Here is a 17,790-nt window from a genome sequence, read left to right as displayed (position 1 = left end):
TCCAGTCTAGATGAGAGACTTTATTCAAAATACACATATCTAGCTCACTAATGTCAGTGCAGATTTTTTTGCTCCTAGAGATAGTCTTTAATAAAAAAAAATATGAACCTTTTTTTGTAGTGCAATATATTTGAATTTTACTTTCACTAGCATTTTGTCTCATTGCAATTATAATATTCAATGAGCAATACAAATGATCCCAATATATGCATGGTTCCTGTGTTCCTTCGGAAAAATTCCCTCTCTTTGATTTAGGTTGCTTTCATGGCCCAAAAACGTTCTGTGCCGTCACAGTAAATGTAGCAATGTTTGTTTGTTATCTCACGTAAAACGCGTAGTGATACATTTTGAATAACATTTTGATTTTGACTCAACCACTAATACTGAACATACATTGATGCACATTCAGGTTTGCAAAGAGGTCTCTTGTCATAATATTGCATCATTATATTATTATACATTATATATAATATTGCATCGTTTTTCATTTACTGTCCTTTTGTTTTGTATATGAAACATGTGTTTGTGTCTATTTTTCTCATGTTTTTATATTATTTAAGACATAATTAATTGTATTTGATTCTGCAAAAAATTAAATAAAAAATAAAGCCCTGATAGGGGTTAATGTGTTTGGTATGCACTTATAGGGTAGTAGGTACTGGTATTTCCAAGATACCATTTCCATATTTTTTATATAACTCATTCATTTTTGGTTTATAACATGTATTTTATGACAGCAGTCGCCAACCAGTGGTCCGCAGGAACATTTTGGGGGTGCGCGGCTCTGGCCGGAGCTGCCGACCAAGTCCCCTGTACAAGTCCCAAGCGATGGGAAGTGGGCGGGCTGTGTCCTGGACATAACTCGCCCACTCTCCCATCGCAGGCTTAGATCTGCGATTAGAGAGTCGACGGGGCTATGTCACTTTGGGGGAGGTTTCTCCCCTTTGATTGATACCCAGCTCCCTGCGCATGCGTGGTCAGGAGCCGGTGATTTTAGTGGTCCGTGGAACCAAAAAGGTTGGCGACCACTACTGTATGGCACCTAGTTGTGTCACGTCATACCTTTAGATTTGATCTTCAGGACCCGAGGTGACCAAAATCCCAGGGTTCTGTGACATAATTTAACATAATTTAATCTACACTTTTCTACTGGACCATCACTCTGACAGGTATCTGCAAACAGGAATGGGTAGCAGATAAAGCCATTAAAAATGTGTTTTGATGATACGACTCCCCAAGATTCGGAGTGGCTTGGATGCTGAAAACATCTAAGGATTGTTTCGGCACTGCTTAGCCCCTGCATTAAGCTGTAGCCTGGTAAGTGCCATAGGACAATACCAGGTTTACTTTAGGAAATTCATAGTATGGGCCCCATGAAAAACATTAATTACTACTTCTGGTTTTGTGATAATACAGTTTTTAAATAAAACCAGATCCATTTGACTAATTTTCTGTTAAATATTGTTCATTATACTTACTCTTACTGCTGGTGCATATAGAAACCCATGATACCAGAAACATATTGACTACTTGTAGTAATTTTTACAGGTGTCCCAGCAGCTCTGCCATGAGTAAATTGATTTTTTTCTAAGCCTTAGAAAAAATGCAGAAGTCACCCATAGACAAACAAAGAAGCAATTCCTCACATTCTTCACTCGCCTCTGTTAAAGAGCCATAAGGTAGTGTTTACCAGTTATAATGTCATGGGGAATTTCCTGACCCTTTATTCATTATTTATCATTATCTTGTATTTATATAAAAATAGTACATAGTGCTTTAGAAAGTGATATGACTAAGTGTTCCTCAGAGGAGCTCAGAATCGAACGTCCCACAGTCAAAGGCCAATTTCATGGGAAGCCAATTTTGTTTGTGTTTTTGTTTTTTTGGATGTGTGTGGAAACATGATAGCCCAGAGGGAACCTTGCAAAGACAGGAGAACATGATTTGTGTCTGGGCCCCTACTGCTGCAAAGGCAAGAGTCCTAATCCAGCCATTATGTTCTGGCAGAAACAGGTTAAGCTGAATATTTTACCAGTATATATGACATGTATAAACTTGGTATTATGCCATTTATATGTGTGATGTCATGGCTCGTTATTCCTGTTATAGCAATTTAGACAAATCATGCACATATTCAGGAAACTAATATAGTCCATATTTAGCTTGGGCAAAAAAAAAAAACCATAATATTTATTTTTAAGAATCTTTAAAAAATTCAGTTCTGAGTGTAATACTATCTCTGGGGTTGTACCTCACATACTGCCCACCACAGGAAGAAGTTTTTTCCTGTTACTTCTCTTTGATTGATTGATATGATGATCTAGAATTAATTTATGTAATAATAGTTTATTTAAATTAATATAATACACATTCCCTGATTTCCTTGAATTCATTATTAACACAAGCAGGTGTTCACAGATTACTGGTTCACCATTAAAGGGGATACATAGTAAGTCAGGTTTAAAAAAGTCATCAAGTTCAACCAATAGGGAAATAAACATATCCCAGATATGAATCCCTATGGACATAGTTGGTCCAGAGGAAGGCAAAAACCCCCCACCCCCTGGTACAATTTGCTCCAACAAGGAAAAAAATTCCTTCCTGATTCCATGAGGCAATTGGATGTTCCCTGGATCAACAGTCTCTGTTATCTTTACTTTAAATCCTTAATCCCCAGTTATATTCTGTGCTTCTAGAAATCATCCAGCTTTTTCTTAAAGCAATCTATAGTAGTTGCTGAAACTACTTCCTGAGAGAGCCGATTCCACATTTTCACAGACCTTACAGTGAAGAATCCCTTCCTTATCCGGAGCTTAAACTTCTTTTCTTCTAGACGCAAAGAGCGCCCCCTTGTCCTTTGTAATGATCTCAAAGTGAACAATGAGAGAGTTCTCTATTTGGACACTTTCTATATTTATACAGGGTGATCATATCCCCCCTTAAATGTCTCTCCTGAAGGGAGAATACATTCAGTTCAGCTAATCTCTCCTCATAGCGGAGCTCCTCCATTCCTTTTATTAGTTTAGTTGCCCTTCTCTGCACTCTCTCCAATTCCACAATGTCCTTTTTGTGAACTGGTGACCAAAACTGGACTGCATATTCCAGATGTGGTCTGACCAATGCTTTGTACAGGGGCAGGATAATGTCTCCATCTCTGCAGTCTATTCCTCTTTTATTACAAGAAAGTACTTTACTAGCTTTACATATTGCAGCTTGGCATTGCATGCTGTTAATAACTCTATGATCTACCAGAACCCCCAGATCCTTTTCCATTTCTGACCCCCCAAATGTATTCCCCCTAGACAGTATGAAGCATGCATGTTGTTAGCTCCCAAGTGCATAACTTTACATTTATCTATATTAAATGTCATTTGCCACTTGGCTGTCCAATCAAACAGTACATCCAGGTCTGCTTGTAGATTATAGACATCCTGTATGGACTTAATTCCATTACATAGTTTTGTGTCATCTCCAAACACAGAAATGGTACTTTTAATCCCAGGTGCATTAGTACATATTAAAATGTATAAAAAAAAAAACGAAGGACCTGAGCAGGTGGACTGTGTTCCTCCTACATATGCCAATGTTTAGTTTTCAATTTTGATTGGAATGTGATCTAAAAAAACCTCACATTTGTGAACAGCATTTTGCTGGAGGCAGACAGTACTTAGTAAATGTCTGAAACCTTATGAGCAATCAGTGTTTACAAACAAATGTAAACTTCTAAAGATAGAAAAGTCTAATTATACCTCCTTAGGCTAGTGATAAGGTTGTGGAGCATTTCCAGCTTCCTTACGTCAGGCAGCCCCATGAATTTGGGTAGCAGTACTAGTATCCTTCACTAACACCAGCTCTCAAATGCACAGATACTAGTTTCTTAGGAACCAGGGCTGCCATATGTGTGTTCAAGTTACTAACAGGGTGCCAGCTGCAGGAAGCTTAGATGCAGGTCTGAACCTATCACTAAAATTTTTATAGGGTAGATAACCCTTTTATATAAAGTAAAAATTACTTTCTTTTTTTTCTTTAATTTTTTTATTTTTGTTAAAAAAAGGGGGAAGCCCCTCACCTTCTGTCTTTACCTCTGCGGCTGATCTTCAAATTCGAATAAAAAACTCTTCAACCCCTTGTCCCACTCGCTGTAATAAATTAAATTGCTGGGGAGAAAAAATTTGAATATGCACTTTACATTCACATAAAGATTCCACCATGTAAAATGGATTACCAGATCTTGGCTCCTCTGTTTACATTCATTAAGGTCTTCTGCATTACAGGGACAGTTCTGGATGGTGGTCCAGTGATGGAAGACCCTGAGAATTTAAGGAGTGGTGATATTACTGTTGGAGAGCAGCACTGGATCAGTAGAATGGGCACCATCAAGGCACCACCCCAGTGGAATGGGTTAGTTTTTGTCTAGAGATAGCTTTGGAATTTACCCCCTCACCCTTGATTGTCAGATTCTAGAAGTTAAAACCAAAGTCAAGGAAACTGTTGTATACCTTTTCTCTAACCCCCCCTTCCCCCAACCACCACCACCACCAGATCATTCAATCATTTTTCCCTTACAAAAACATCCACTTGTGTCTCTTACTGATACCTCTTGTCGAAACAAATGATGAAACACTGCAGTTTTTTTTTCTGCACTGACAGGTCCACTTCCCTACTGCTGTCTTCTAAAGGCTTAGAGGACTCCGCCACTAAACTGCCAAAAGGAAGTTCCCATCTTTACCCAGTGGCATGGACACCGGTAGAAGAACCCTCCCACTTTGCAGTAGAGAAGAACAACGACTCATGACTAAAATCTTTGGTAAGTAAAGGGGGCTTTTAAGCTGCATACACACGTGCAATTATTGTCGTTGGAAGGGATCTTTCACGATCCTTTCTAGCAACTAAGGACTGTACGATGCATGAACAAGCTCCGTACATACAGCACAGTTCTGCTCTCTAGAGAGGGGAGGGGGAGTATGACGGAGCGGCACCTTGCTGCGTGCTCCCCCCCTTCCCTTGCAATAGGATAATTCGTCGTCCTTGGATCCGCCAGGATGGTCGTTCGGATGATGGACAATGGGTGCTGTACACACACCAGATTCTCCCCCGATATCAGCCCTGAGCTGATTATTGGGCGTGAACCATTGGACGTTTGTACGTAGCTTTAAGTTGCCCATGCCCCTACCACTCAAATAGAAAACAATAAACCTTGAAGAAAAAAACATTACCCAGACCATGGATAATGTCTACTTATTTTAGGTGCCAATGTAACCTGTGCCTCACCACTGCCTCCTGGGAAAGTGAGGCCTGTAACGAGCGAGGAAGGAGCATAGAGGAAGGCCATCATGACTGAGCAGTCAGGGGGCAGATAGCATAGGGTTAAACGTTTTGGATGAGAGCGAGCGAGAGGAAAGGGAGGGGGGAAGGAGGTTTAAGCAGGGGCAAGAGTAGTTAAAATGGACAGGAGGAGGAGGGACTCCCCCTTTCGGAGCAAGACAGCGTTCAGGAAAAGTTTTCTTACCCTCCCTCCCTTTTAGGGCTTATGTGGTTGGCAGTTTGGGTTTTTGATTGCTGGTTTGGCTAGTAGGGCGGGCGGTTAAGGTCCTTGGGGGGAGTGTGCCGGTGGCAATATTTTGGTTAGGGTTCCATCTTTGGTATGGAATCCCTGGTTTGGGTTAATGATCTGGTAAAGTGTTGTGGGGAGGGTCTGCACAAGAAAAGGATATATTGGTTCCCGAGCTGGGAGTATGGGCAGCTGGGAGCAACTGTCTTTAAGGTGGAGACCCTAAAAAGGTGTAAGGTGGTGGTCTTCGAGGACCTGCAGCCAGTAATAAAGTTGGGAAAACAATATGGTTAGGATGTGTTATTGCTTATCTGGTACTTATTCTTTAATTATGGTGTTATTAAGTTATATTGGTTATTCTATGTATGGTTTATTTATACTGTTTTATTGTTTATATTGTTATTTATAATTTATTTGATAATAAGTTAATTTTGGTTATAATTCTGTTAATAAAAGGCCTACAGGCCATTTAAGCAATGCTTGGAGTGGTTATTCATTGGTGGGGGGATTTGGATGTGGGGGTATTTAAGGGGGTGGGAGATTGGAAATAAGGGGAAGGGCAAGTTTGTAAGGGGCATCTGCACGGCTATGGCTTGCCACAGTCAAGCTAAGTGCTTGAAATTCCTAAGGAATGTTCTCCTGAACTATGCTGACATGCATTATAGCAAAGTGAACCTTGCATGTTCAGGAAATAGAAACCTTGGCTCCTGCTGTCTAAAAGTAGTAAATAAATTTTTTAAACATATCCAAGAATATCATGCTACTATGCAAATATAATTTCCTTTTGGCTTTTTATTCCATGTTTTTAAGCTGTCATCAAAGGCCAAGGCCAGTGTTAATTTTGCATTGTTTACTTAAATAGTAGGTAGGCTTCTGTCCCACATCCTGATTTGATCTACTGTGTTCAGTGCCATGTATCATAAATAGTGATTTTTATGCTGAAATCTACAAATCTAGCCACTGGAAGCAGGCTGACTTTATAGGCTTAAATGAGCCATGTCAATCCCCCATTGAATCTAATTTTTTAAAACAGAATGAGCACCTAGTTGTGCCTTTCTGAACCTTTTTACCCTCGAGGAACCTTAAAAGTAATTTTCTCCCAGGTCCTAAGGAACCTTTACTAAATGCACATTTTTGGAGTCTTAGTGGGTAAAAACCTTTTTAAATTGGTGGCCAGTGGTATGAAGCCAGACCCATAGGGGTGGCTAGATTTACACCTTTATAGACACCTAAAAACATAATCATAATCATGGCTATGGTGATGCTGGCTCTACCAAGTGATGTTGGCCCCTAGAGTTATAAAGGCATCATTAACCCCCCTAGTGTTCTAATTCCGTCTGAATTTCCATGCAAAAAACGTTAGTTTTTTTTGCATGGACATTTATTTTACATTGTAGGCCTATAATTCTTAGGCATAGCTCACAGAAATATGTCCAATATTTAATATATTTAAAAAAAAAACTTTATATAAAAAACACAAAAATCTGTTAAAAAAATAGTTAAACATGTAATGTAAGTGTACAGTAGCATATAAAATATATATATAATATAATTGTATATATTACATTTTCTTAATTTCTTTGTATTGGACTCAATACAGCTATTTTGTATTGAATCCAATACAAAATTATTTGAATTTCCCACCGATCCGCACCGACGTCACTGGGAAACCCCGGAGATCGTCTCTGCATTTGCTGGCTGGAGATCGGAGGAGCAGGACGTGTCCCCAGGACTTGCGAGGACCAGCAGGACGATGAGGGACGACAACGGAGCAAGGTAAGTGGGATTTTTTTTTAGGTTAAAGCTACCCCAAGTTTGACTCAGGATTACCACTATTTTCAGGTAAAATCCACCCAGAGTCACACTCGGGAATACTGCCAGGGGGGTTTAATAATAGGTCAATCACATACAGTTTGAGGAGCCCCTGGCAACTTCTGGAGGAACTCTGAGGTTTGACAGACCTGGCTGAGAATGGCTGATCTGGAAGATCTTCCTTTTTTTCATCCTGTAGCTAAACTAGGACTGTATGCTTCTAGAAGTTTGTTATTGTACATTATTTGCATAAATGAATTGCAGCAAAGATAATGTATGGTTCCAGGCAGTGAAGGCAATTGAAGAGGAAGTTTTGTGAATACATTGTCCTTGTTCACCATCCTTGTCTGGAGTTATAGTGCAGACTACAGACAAGCTTCAATTAAAAGAGACAACATTTACACTTATTGCAATGCCTCAATTCAGTAGCTAATATTTCAATGATTTACTGTGCATGCATAGCCTGCTAGTATGAAGTAACTATTATGCCTTCAATGTACATTACTAATTCAGATGCATAGTCACTTAGGGCAACATAACTCACAATTAGAGATTTCCAGCAAGACCAATGAACCCACAACCAATGGGTATTGCCTAGGCTCTCACCACAAGATGTTGGTCTCTATGAGGCAAGAAATAAAACACAATCTGTCTACACAATTGTGACGCTAAATGATTTATTTTATTCCACACAGGAAAACAGTAAATTACTGATTTGGGATCATTTTAAAACAAGAACTTGTATCTATAACAAAAAAGTTGTTTACTGAGTTGATGTTTGGAAAAATAAGTAGTATTAAATTGTTTTTTTAATAAAAATGATTAGTTGCATTTATTATATGTTTTTATGCATCATTGTACATGTGTAAATTAATGACAGCACTGCATATATGCAATCTTATGTAAAATATTATCAGTGGATAAATAATTGTCATAAATCGCATTAGGCTTCATTCACTAAGCTATAACACGTCTTTACCATAATGTTATTTTTTTTTCACAAGATGTGTGACTCTTATTTGTAGTTCCTTTTGGCTCTCAGTGCTAACAATAAAAGTTATTACCACATATTGTGAATATACTATGAATATAGTTTTTGATGTGTTCTTGTAGTCAGCATCTTGCAGGCATAGTGCATAGTCAAATAATATCATGTCAATTTATCTTATAAATCTATCTTATCAATTTATTTTATCGTAAAATAATGTCATTTTATCTTATGCAAGATGAATACATTGCAAATCAGAATAAAGTATATCTGCCCAGGCCTTTCTGAAATAATTTTGCTTCCAGTTTAGCAAATATGAGCAAAATGTTTAATGCATTGCTATGGGCAAATTGGCTTAAAGCAATGTAAAAGTTAATCTTGGCAGGGGAGGCAGTTTTAAGGAAAAAGTCAATAAAAGTTATGACAACACATGGCTGTATTACATAACATATGAAGTTAGTAAGTATAATCTGCACTTATTTTAAAAGTTAATGTGTAATAAAATGACAACTATGAAGTGCACTCACCTTGACTGAGTTTAATCTCTGTCTGGGGAAAAGCCTGAGCTGTGAGCAAAGTTAATGCAAAAATGATGAACATGTCCCATGAAAGTGAAGCAGTCACACAGTGTCTCATTTTCAAGGTTTTTAAGACTGCTTTAGTGAGATGTCAAATCCTCTTGGAGTCAGACTTGGAAGCCTTTGCTGAGCATAAGTTTCCTAAAGCAGATGTATTCCTTGTCCAGAACACACCCCTCTCCAGTTAGAACTGTCACCCACTTGTGGGATAGGCTTGACTAAATTATCTAAGTGTTTCTGGAGCTCCTGAACAGTAAAATATCACTTCTCTGCTAGCTTCATGGTTTAGTTTAAAAGCAATGACCCTCTGACCCAAACCATTAGTGAAAAGGAATTTCAACGTAACACAATCACTTCAACTGGGAATGTGGATCAAGTCCCATAGTGACTCGCATGAAAAATCTACTAGCTGTAGGGTATATTTAAGTTTTTTTGGCATTTATTAGAGCAAGGTGTTGCATCTTCATGTGAAAAGGATGCTCAGGATTAAGTACTACATCATGCAATATTACCCATATTGCTCAGCCACAATCCGTTTGAAAATGTTTTGCAAAAGTGGTAGTTACTTAATTAGTTCAATATTTGATATTAATTAATGTAATTAATTCATGAATAATGAGCACCTAATTCAAGTTGTTGCCAGAGCTCTTTTTGGGTATAAGCAATATAAGTGATTCACTTAGGGCGCTACCTAGTGGGGGGCATCATTTTGGTCCCATACCTTCATAATAAAGCTTCTGGTCCCCCTTTGTTACTCCACGGGCAGAGTCATACAAAAAAATATGATGGAATGCCATAACTTACCTGCGTCCACAAAGTAATTTGTGAGATCTGATATCAGTGCTTGAAATGTGATTTTTAGAAGCACCGGGATCAAAGTGTATAATTAATCTAAAAGTGCTGGAACAGGTACATTGTAGCAGTTACACATTGTACTACTCTGCTTATTGGGGGGGGTTGCAGAGAAAGTATTATACAGGGCAGCCAAGTAGGGCGTAAGGGCCAGGTAGGGGAAACATGCAAGGGGGGGTGCCCTATCATAGAAACACAACAGAAAGTAAGAGGATTTATTCTGGAGTCAGCTTATTGTCCTATTTAGCAGGACACATAAAAAGGGTGAAGATCCACAAAAGAGACAAAAACAGTAGTTAAAATCTGACTTTGGCACCACTATTTCTCTACTATAACTCCACTATACCTAGAACTGGAACATATATTTCTGAAGTTACATTTTAACAAACAGAATAAAGAATAGAAGAGAAAGCTGTTTTTTTGGCAGTAAATCATTATATTGTGTTTCATGCAACAAAAACAATCAGTGATATACAGACAATAGTGGTCATCCCCATTAGTAGTTCATAGGTTAAAGAAGACCAAATATCTCTACAGATTAGATCCCTAGATGTAAAGTAATGATCATATTGAACAGCACTTGATCCGACACGTTTCGCCTTAAGGCTTCTTCAGGGGATTTGCGAAGAAGTTTACTTATACTGGATAGATAGGTGAATTTTCCAAAAAGAATACCTCATTGGAGCATATAGGGGATGACCACTCGTAACTATTGTCTGTACACATCACTGATTGTTTTTGTTGTATAAAACACAATATAATTATCTACTGCCAAAAAAAACCCAGCTTCTTTAATTCTTTATTCTGTATGTATCAAACTAGGGGTGGCAGTACTTTTTTTCAACTAGGAGAATGATTGACATTTCTGTCATTAGTCCTACATTTTACAAAATTCTGTTAGCCAATAAGTGTCTAGACTTTAGTTTGATTTTACCTTGCATGGATGATTGTGGTTGGATTGGACAGTAATATGTTTATGTGCAGCATTTAGGTCATCTGGTAAAAAGGTGACAGATGTGGTTGGGCTTTGCCAATCCATGCCTTTCCTTTGGTTACAGGTATCTGGTCAGCACATACTGTAGATCTACAAGCTTTTGTAATAGTGCCATGCATGTCTTTGCATTGATGGTATAGCAAAGGGTCACATACTGTATGTCAAATATACATAATGCATCTGCAATTTAAAGCAAACATAAATCTTAGTAGGTGTTAGTGAGTGTTATAAACGGCAGGTATGGTATACATATTTTCTAAGCAACCTACAGGCATGGCAGGTCCAGGAATTAATGTACTAAGTACTATACAAGTCACGTTGCTTTATCAGTATGGGTGTAGATTTTTCCAAATGATGTTGGCATGAGGTTAGTGATCCAGTATTGAGAATATGAGAAAAATTTGTTTGCTTGCTGTCATTTCTAGAAGCATGTACAGTGGTACCTTGCTATAAGTCCTTTATCCGTTCTAGATCCTTGGACTTATACCAAACAAATTTTTACCATAAGAAGTAAAAGGAAAATGATTATTCAGTTCCCATGAAAAAAAATCTTATTGTTATTGGCATATTATACATTGATGGGGTTGTATAAAATAATTTAAACACTGCTTAATACTAAAATACATAAATACAAAAGCAATTAGATGAAATAAATGAAAATATAACCTCCCTTTACCTTGCTGAGAAGAGTGGAGTGCCTACTAGGATGGTGCTGAGAAGGGGGGAGGAGGAGATGTTATGTAATTCACAGAGAGTTATAGCGCGGGTTGTTCACTGAATGGTGGCAACTGGCGTACTGACACCCGTGGGCAGTCGTGGCTTTGTCTCGAGAGAGGTAAATAAGGGTAGCACGTGGTGTTATGACTTATTAGGACCCATACAAGTTCTAGCACAAAGGTTGTATACCAAGCAAAATTTTTCCTGTCCAAACAGGACTTATACCAAGTTGGACTTATTCCAAAGTGGACTTATACCGAGGTACCACTGTATATTCATTCTGGTGATATTCTATTACGAGACCAACCCAAAACAAAAAAAAATCATTTTGAAGGGGGGTTTGGGTAAAACCTAATGATTTTTCTCTAATGCGCTATCTATGGTGTGTCTTCAAAAGAAACAATAGTATGACATATATGGTAATTTCATTGATTATTCTTCACTCCCTGTATAGATAAATTAAGCATAAAGTTACAATGTGACGTCAGAGAAAACTTTATGTTCTCTGAGTTTATTTATTTTTTCTTTGTTTTTAATAGCTGCAGTTATCAGGCAGGGGTGATCATCATGTGTTCAGCAGTGGTCGAAAAGAAAATTTGGTTATCTCTGTAGGGACTGTTTGCACTTCACTCATTACCATGTCTGAAATGCTTCACCCTCACTTTTCAACACAGACAAATATAGAAGATTCCGCAATCAGATTGATAAAGATGTTTGTATTATTTAGTAAGAAAAGGGGGAAGGTAAGGGAGCCAAACAGTGAATGAAGGGGTTCATTAGCAAAGTTCATTATAGTTTCCCAGCCCTCCAAACTCTGTCTTATAGAGAGGTATCATAAGAGAGAGTGATTCAAGAGAATAGGTAGTCCTAGAGTAGTGCCCAGCCTTTAGTTAATACAAAAATGGAAGAGAGAGGAAGAGCAAAGAAGGGTTTTTGAAGGGCACGTAATAATAGCTGATAAAGCAGTACTTTATTAGAAAACTATACTATGTTTAACTTAAAGTACAAATAAACACAATACAAAAAAACCTAAAGTTCGCAATTATCATCATACAATGAATCAAGCCTAATGGTACACTGATAATAGGTATAATATCTCCTTTCCGATGTGTTTCGCCCTTTTAGGGCTTCCTCAGGGGATATGGAGGATAAGATGACAGCTTTGAAAATTTAAATAGATATATAAAATATAAAAAAAATGAAATATATATATGTGTGTGTGTGTGTGTATGTGTAAAATTATAAACCCTAAATGAGCTCTTGTACAAGTTTATCCAAAGCAAGTGTAAATGGTAATAAAAATGCCCATGTATTTTAAAATACCACTATATGCAAAAAAAAAATGTTTTTCCAAAGGAGTCTAGTGGAATTGATAGGTCGATTTGCGCATTTATTGCTGATGAAATTATTTGCCAAAGCTAATTCTGTCAAGTGCATAATGTTCAGCCAGACTTCTCTTAACCCCTTGAGCTGTATAAATGAGAATGTCGCTATATAAGTTACCGAGTCAAGTTATACCTTTAACCTCCTTGCCGTTAAGCCCGACCTTCGTGCGGGCTCAAAAAAGTTGCTCTTTTCGTTAAGCCCGAGATTTTCCGTACATTAAAATCCCCACAGAAATCTAGACCTCAGTGTAACGCTCAGGTGGTTAAAAAAACATTGTAAATACCAATATTGCCGGCATCCACTAGCGCTGAGAAAACCTTGTGCTCAAGGCTACGTGTTTGGTAGGACAAATGCTCGATGTCTTTTTGTAGAAAATCCTACATTCATTAAGTACATGAACCCAGTTGTACAGCATGAATTTTAGGCTTTAAAGTACTAATGATAAGAAGAACTGGAATGGAATTGATAAAAAGACACTGCTGGAGTAAAGTGGGTGCTGAGGATGTCTGTAGAATGAAAGAATAACATGCAATAGGATACTTCACACAGTGATAACATGGGTTTTAGAAACATAGACTTGATTTATTTATTACGTCCCTCGGAGATGGACAAATGTGTGTTTATATTTTAGCAAAAAATTACATTTAATAATTTCCAGTAATATATATACTGTTATATGATTGTACACATATCTGTATCTATGCACTTGAAGCAAATGTATAATCTACAAGTATTGTGTCTTCCCTGGTTCTTACTTTTCCCCTTCATTAACATGCTAATTAAATTATTAAATAAAACCTTTCCTTTTTAACATATCTTATTTTAGACCTAGCAACATCATCAGCAGGCAAATTGTAGCTGGTGGGACAGAAAAACAAAGCTGATGTAGTTAGCTTTCGGAGAAAAATAAAATTGAAGAAAAAAGGAAAGACCAAGGAAAGGTCAGCTGGAGAGGGAAGAGCTACATGATGATGGATGTCCAACATGAAGAATATTATCTAACCTATTACAGCTTCTAATTCACACTGTAAAGGGCTGACTTTGTACAGTTAGTAATTTCTGTACAGGAGATGAGTCCATACAGATGTGCAAGACTCAAGAGAAGGCTGTGTTCAGTTTTTACATGGGGGTGCATGTATTCAATAAATATTAAAACACAAGTATACCAAAAAAAGATTATTCAACATTATAAATCACCAATTCTGTGTGATACTGTGCAATTCCCTAAAGCAAGGTACACACGTGCAATAATTGTCGATCACCAATTATGCACGATTATTTTGAACTATCGTATTGTGCACAATTCTGTACATGCTGTAATGATGCGAACGTTCATAAATAATCCACTAATAATATACACACTAGACACTATACACACTCTTAATGTTTTTACCTGTCCATATTAAATACACTCCAAAGTAAAATCATTATTCTACCGTTCTTCATGTTCCACCTTCCTTAGTGCTCCCCCAGCTGCAGACTCGGGAGGTATTGGACCAACTATTATAAGAAGGTCTCAATATATTATTTATATATATTATTTATATACTTGGTATCTCCTTCTGGTCCTGAAAGTGACTAATAATAACTATACAATGACAAAGATTCCCACAGGACTGTCTCAGGATTCCAACCTAATCCTAGTGTCCTATGAATCTAGGTGGTGTCCCACAGCTGAGCGGAGGATCACGTGTTCCTGAGCTCTGTGGAATATGTGGGTAGAGAGATCTGACCAAGAGAAAGGCGGTAAGGAGAAGCAGCAACTTCCGAGTAAGTAGTGTTTTCACTGTCCCCAAAGTTTACCCCTTCCCTAATGACTCCAAACATTTATACCTGGCCAGTGACAATAGGAATTCTGTCCTCACCAGGAATTTTTATTTTTTCCCCTAACAACCCACAATGGGCATTTGTTTTCTCCCACTGCTTAAGGAGACCACTAACTTTAGGACATCCGCTCCACTGGTCAGATGACTTCTTTTCCCACTACCGACAATGCAAAACTTTTCTTGAACTAACTACCAATAGAAATATATGATACATACTCCTTGCAGTTACACTTGAAACACTGCGCTGTACATTGCATTGTCCTGACTGTTGCCATTTGTGTGTTGTGTAGTACATTACATAGATTTGACCCTGCACTTTTTATGGGATTTTCTAACCCAAGTGTTCATTTTTCTAACAGTTGCTAGTTGGGTGTAGTTTTCAACTAAGTAGGTTTTAATGCTGGCTCAATGATAGTTGTAGGTCTTTTTTCATATTATTTTAATGGAAGTATTACAGCACAGTAATATGGGGGATCATGTAGGTACATAGGTGTGTACAATCTGTAGGCCTAGATTCTATTTAACTGCTTGATGCAGTTTAGCATTACCATTTTCAGCACAACACACTATGAATGTCTTCGTGCCATGCCAAAGTGTTCCTCTTTCTCAGCAGGGAAGGCACACTGCATAAACGATATATGATGGAAGACATCACACACTATGGGATAAAGAGCGATCACCATTGGCTACACAGTTGGTTTTTTGCAGTTGTTACCTCTGACCATAGTATTGGAACTAATTGGATAACACACAAGATGTAAATACAGAATGATCTATCATAACAGGGATTCCTTGTTTGTGAAACCTGTTCACTTATGTGAATTTCACCCCAATGATAAATGTTTTAAACTGCTTCTATAAAGTCCTGAGGAAGTTTTTAAAAAACGAAACGCGTTGAGTCAGAAGCAGAATCATTTTAAAAAAGTTTTGACATTCATTAGTACTGAGCTCTTATGGCTCAATTGAATGATGATTAATACATTATTGTATGGTTTTCTAATTAATGTTCATGCATGGAATATATGTAATTAGGCTGTTTTGTACGCATACACTCGTGTATATTTTATTGGTTATTCAAAGAAATATGATTAATTTTATTTTTTGTACCTAAAAAGTTCTGTGGTTTCTGCAATTTATTATAATATATGTATTTGGTATATGGTACAGTATTGTGAATAATGAAACACATGCATAGTTAAATAAAGAGCAAGCTCCCACTGACTTTCCTGCACACTCTACATAAGATATGAAGGAACCTACGAAGATCTACTATATACCTTGGGGTAAGGTAAGGTACATACAACTCGCTATTCTGACCCCTTAAACCAACCTAACACCCCATATTAACAGACCTTGCCACTTTTGACTTTAGAAAGACCCCTTATGGGAACTCTGAGCTTCACTGAACTGGTTGCCCTGAACTAAGAAGAACATCCAACTAAGTATCCAATCTCTTATGGCATATCACATGAGTGGTTTAAAATTCAAAACCTTCAATATTCCCTGAGGAAGCTTTTTCTTGTGAAACGTGTTTGGGAATTAGGATTAACTGCAAAAAGAATTAAATCATACACTTGATATTCTTTTTTCATGGACCCTTATGATACCTGCTTATGTACTTGATATGCACAATTATAGCTTTATGGGTCTTTGTATTTGTTTCTATTGAATGTTTTAAGGGGCTGGTTGTTTTAGTATATATTGGCTCAGATGATTGGAAAATATTCCACTGGGCTCTGCTCACTCCTGCTTCAAGTACAGTGGAAGATGTTATTTTAGTATTTATTGGTGGTACCAATTGCTGCTTTTTTAGGTTAAGGTATCCAGTGAGGTGATTGTTCTTGAATGTAAAAATGGGGCCAAATAATGGAGAATGGAAATGGTCTTAGCTCTCTTGGATGTTGCTTGCAGCAGCCTCTCATCATAAACTTTCTGTCCTAACACCAACTACATAACCATGTTTCACATAACTGTAAACACTAATATAACAATGTATACAAAATATATAATTATAGTAAAGTGTTTTGTGTTATCATTGTACTCTGAAATATTGTTTCAAGATTTATTAAGAAAAGCAGATACGGAAATGCAATATCCAATACAAAGCAATGGATCTTCACTGTTCTAAAGACCTAAGATACATTGGCTTTAATGAATATTCCTTCAGTGTTGCTCACCATTAACTGCTTTATTGTATTGTATTGTATTAAAAGTATACCATACTTGCTTGTTCAGGTTTTGAATGACTTGCAATGAAATGTGAAAGATATTTTTATACAGATTGTAAACGAAGTGAATGACACAACTGGCACTAAAGTTCTAGGAATGTAATTAGTGTTATATTATCCCCAGGATAACAATAAATACAGAAACACTGTTAAAAGCGTTTCACTGCATGTTGTTTCTTACTTAACCATTTACAAGTATTGTTACATCCAATCTCTTATCTTTAGCACTAAACTCCAGGCTACGTCCACACGTGAAACAATTGTGATTGGAAAGGATCTTTCAGGATCCTTTCCAACAACATACATACTTTAATACTTTAATTACTGTTTTGTTTCTGCTTGAATAGTTGTCATGCAATTTTTTCTCTATTTATGTTTGTTTTGATGCCAAATTTTGTATTTTGGACGGCTGTTCTATACTGCTCTCATAAATAACTTTATAAATGTCATTCCAGTTTCACTGAGATTTTGTTTTTTTAAATTGTATCTGACTGAAGAAAATGTTTTTGTATTTGTATTACCATTACCAAGAAGTTTTATTTTGTAAAAGTGCGGAATATTTGTTTTTGGTATATCTTTACATATGTGTTATTGTTTATAACACTACTACTGCAATTTACTTCTGAACATTTTTCTAATAAAATCTTTGAAATACAAAATTTACGATCTGCATCTTGGAGCCTGAAGGGTTTGTGGAGCTTTGAGTAGAACAAAGCCTCCAAGATCCAAGATTTTACCTGTTAACCAGACACCTCCCTATGTTTTCAGCTGTTTACAGGCCTTTGTATATCTGACATATGCTCACTCTCAGTCTCTTTGCTAGAAGAGCTGGCTGTAGGGTAAAAAGGCTGACTGCTG

At 37.2% G+C, this 17,790-nt stretch overlaps 1 protein-coding gene across 1 annotated transcript in view; it reads right to left on the bottom strand.

Moving 5' to 3' along the window:
- The window catches only part of CLEC19A (C-type lectin domain containing 19A), a 34,125-nt gene extending 24,670 nt beyond the window's left edge, over nt 1-9,455 (bottom strand). The window contains exon 1 of the mRNA XM_072418964.1: nt 8,879-9,455. Coding sequence (XP_072275065.1) covers nt 8,879-8,987 — 109 coding nt within the window. The 5' untranslated portion in view covers nt 8,988-9,455. The remainder of the gene's footprint in view (nt 1-8,878) is intronic.
- Nucleotides 9,456-17,790: the final 8,335 nt, after the last annotated feature.

Source organism: Pyxicephalus adspersus, chromosome 7, assembly GCF_032062135.1.
Source record: "Pyxicephalus adspersus chromosome 7, UCB_Pads_2.0, whole genome shotgun sequence".
In the NCBI taxonomy this organism is placed as follows: Eukaryota; Metazoa; Chordata; class Amphibia; order Anura; family Pyxicephalidae; genus Pyxicephalus; species Pyxicephalus adspersus.
Note: the sequence above shows the minus strand (reverse complement) of the source record. Positions and strands in the feature narration are given on the sequence as shown.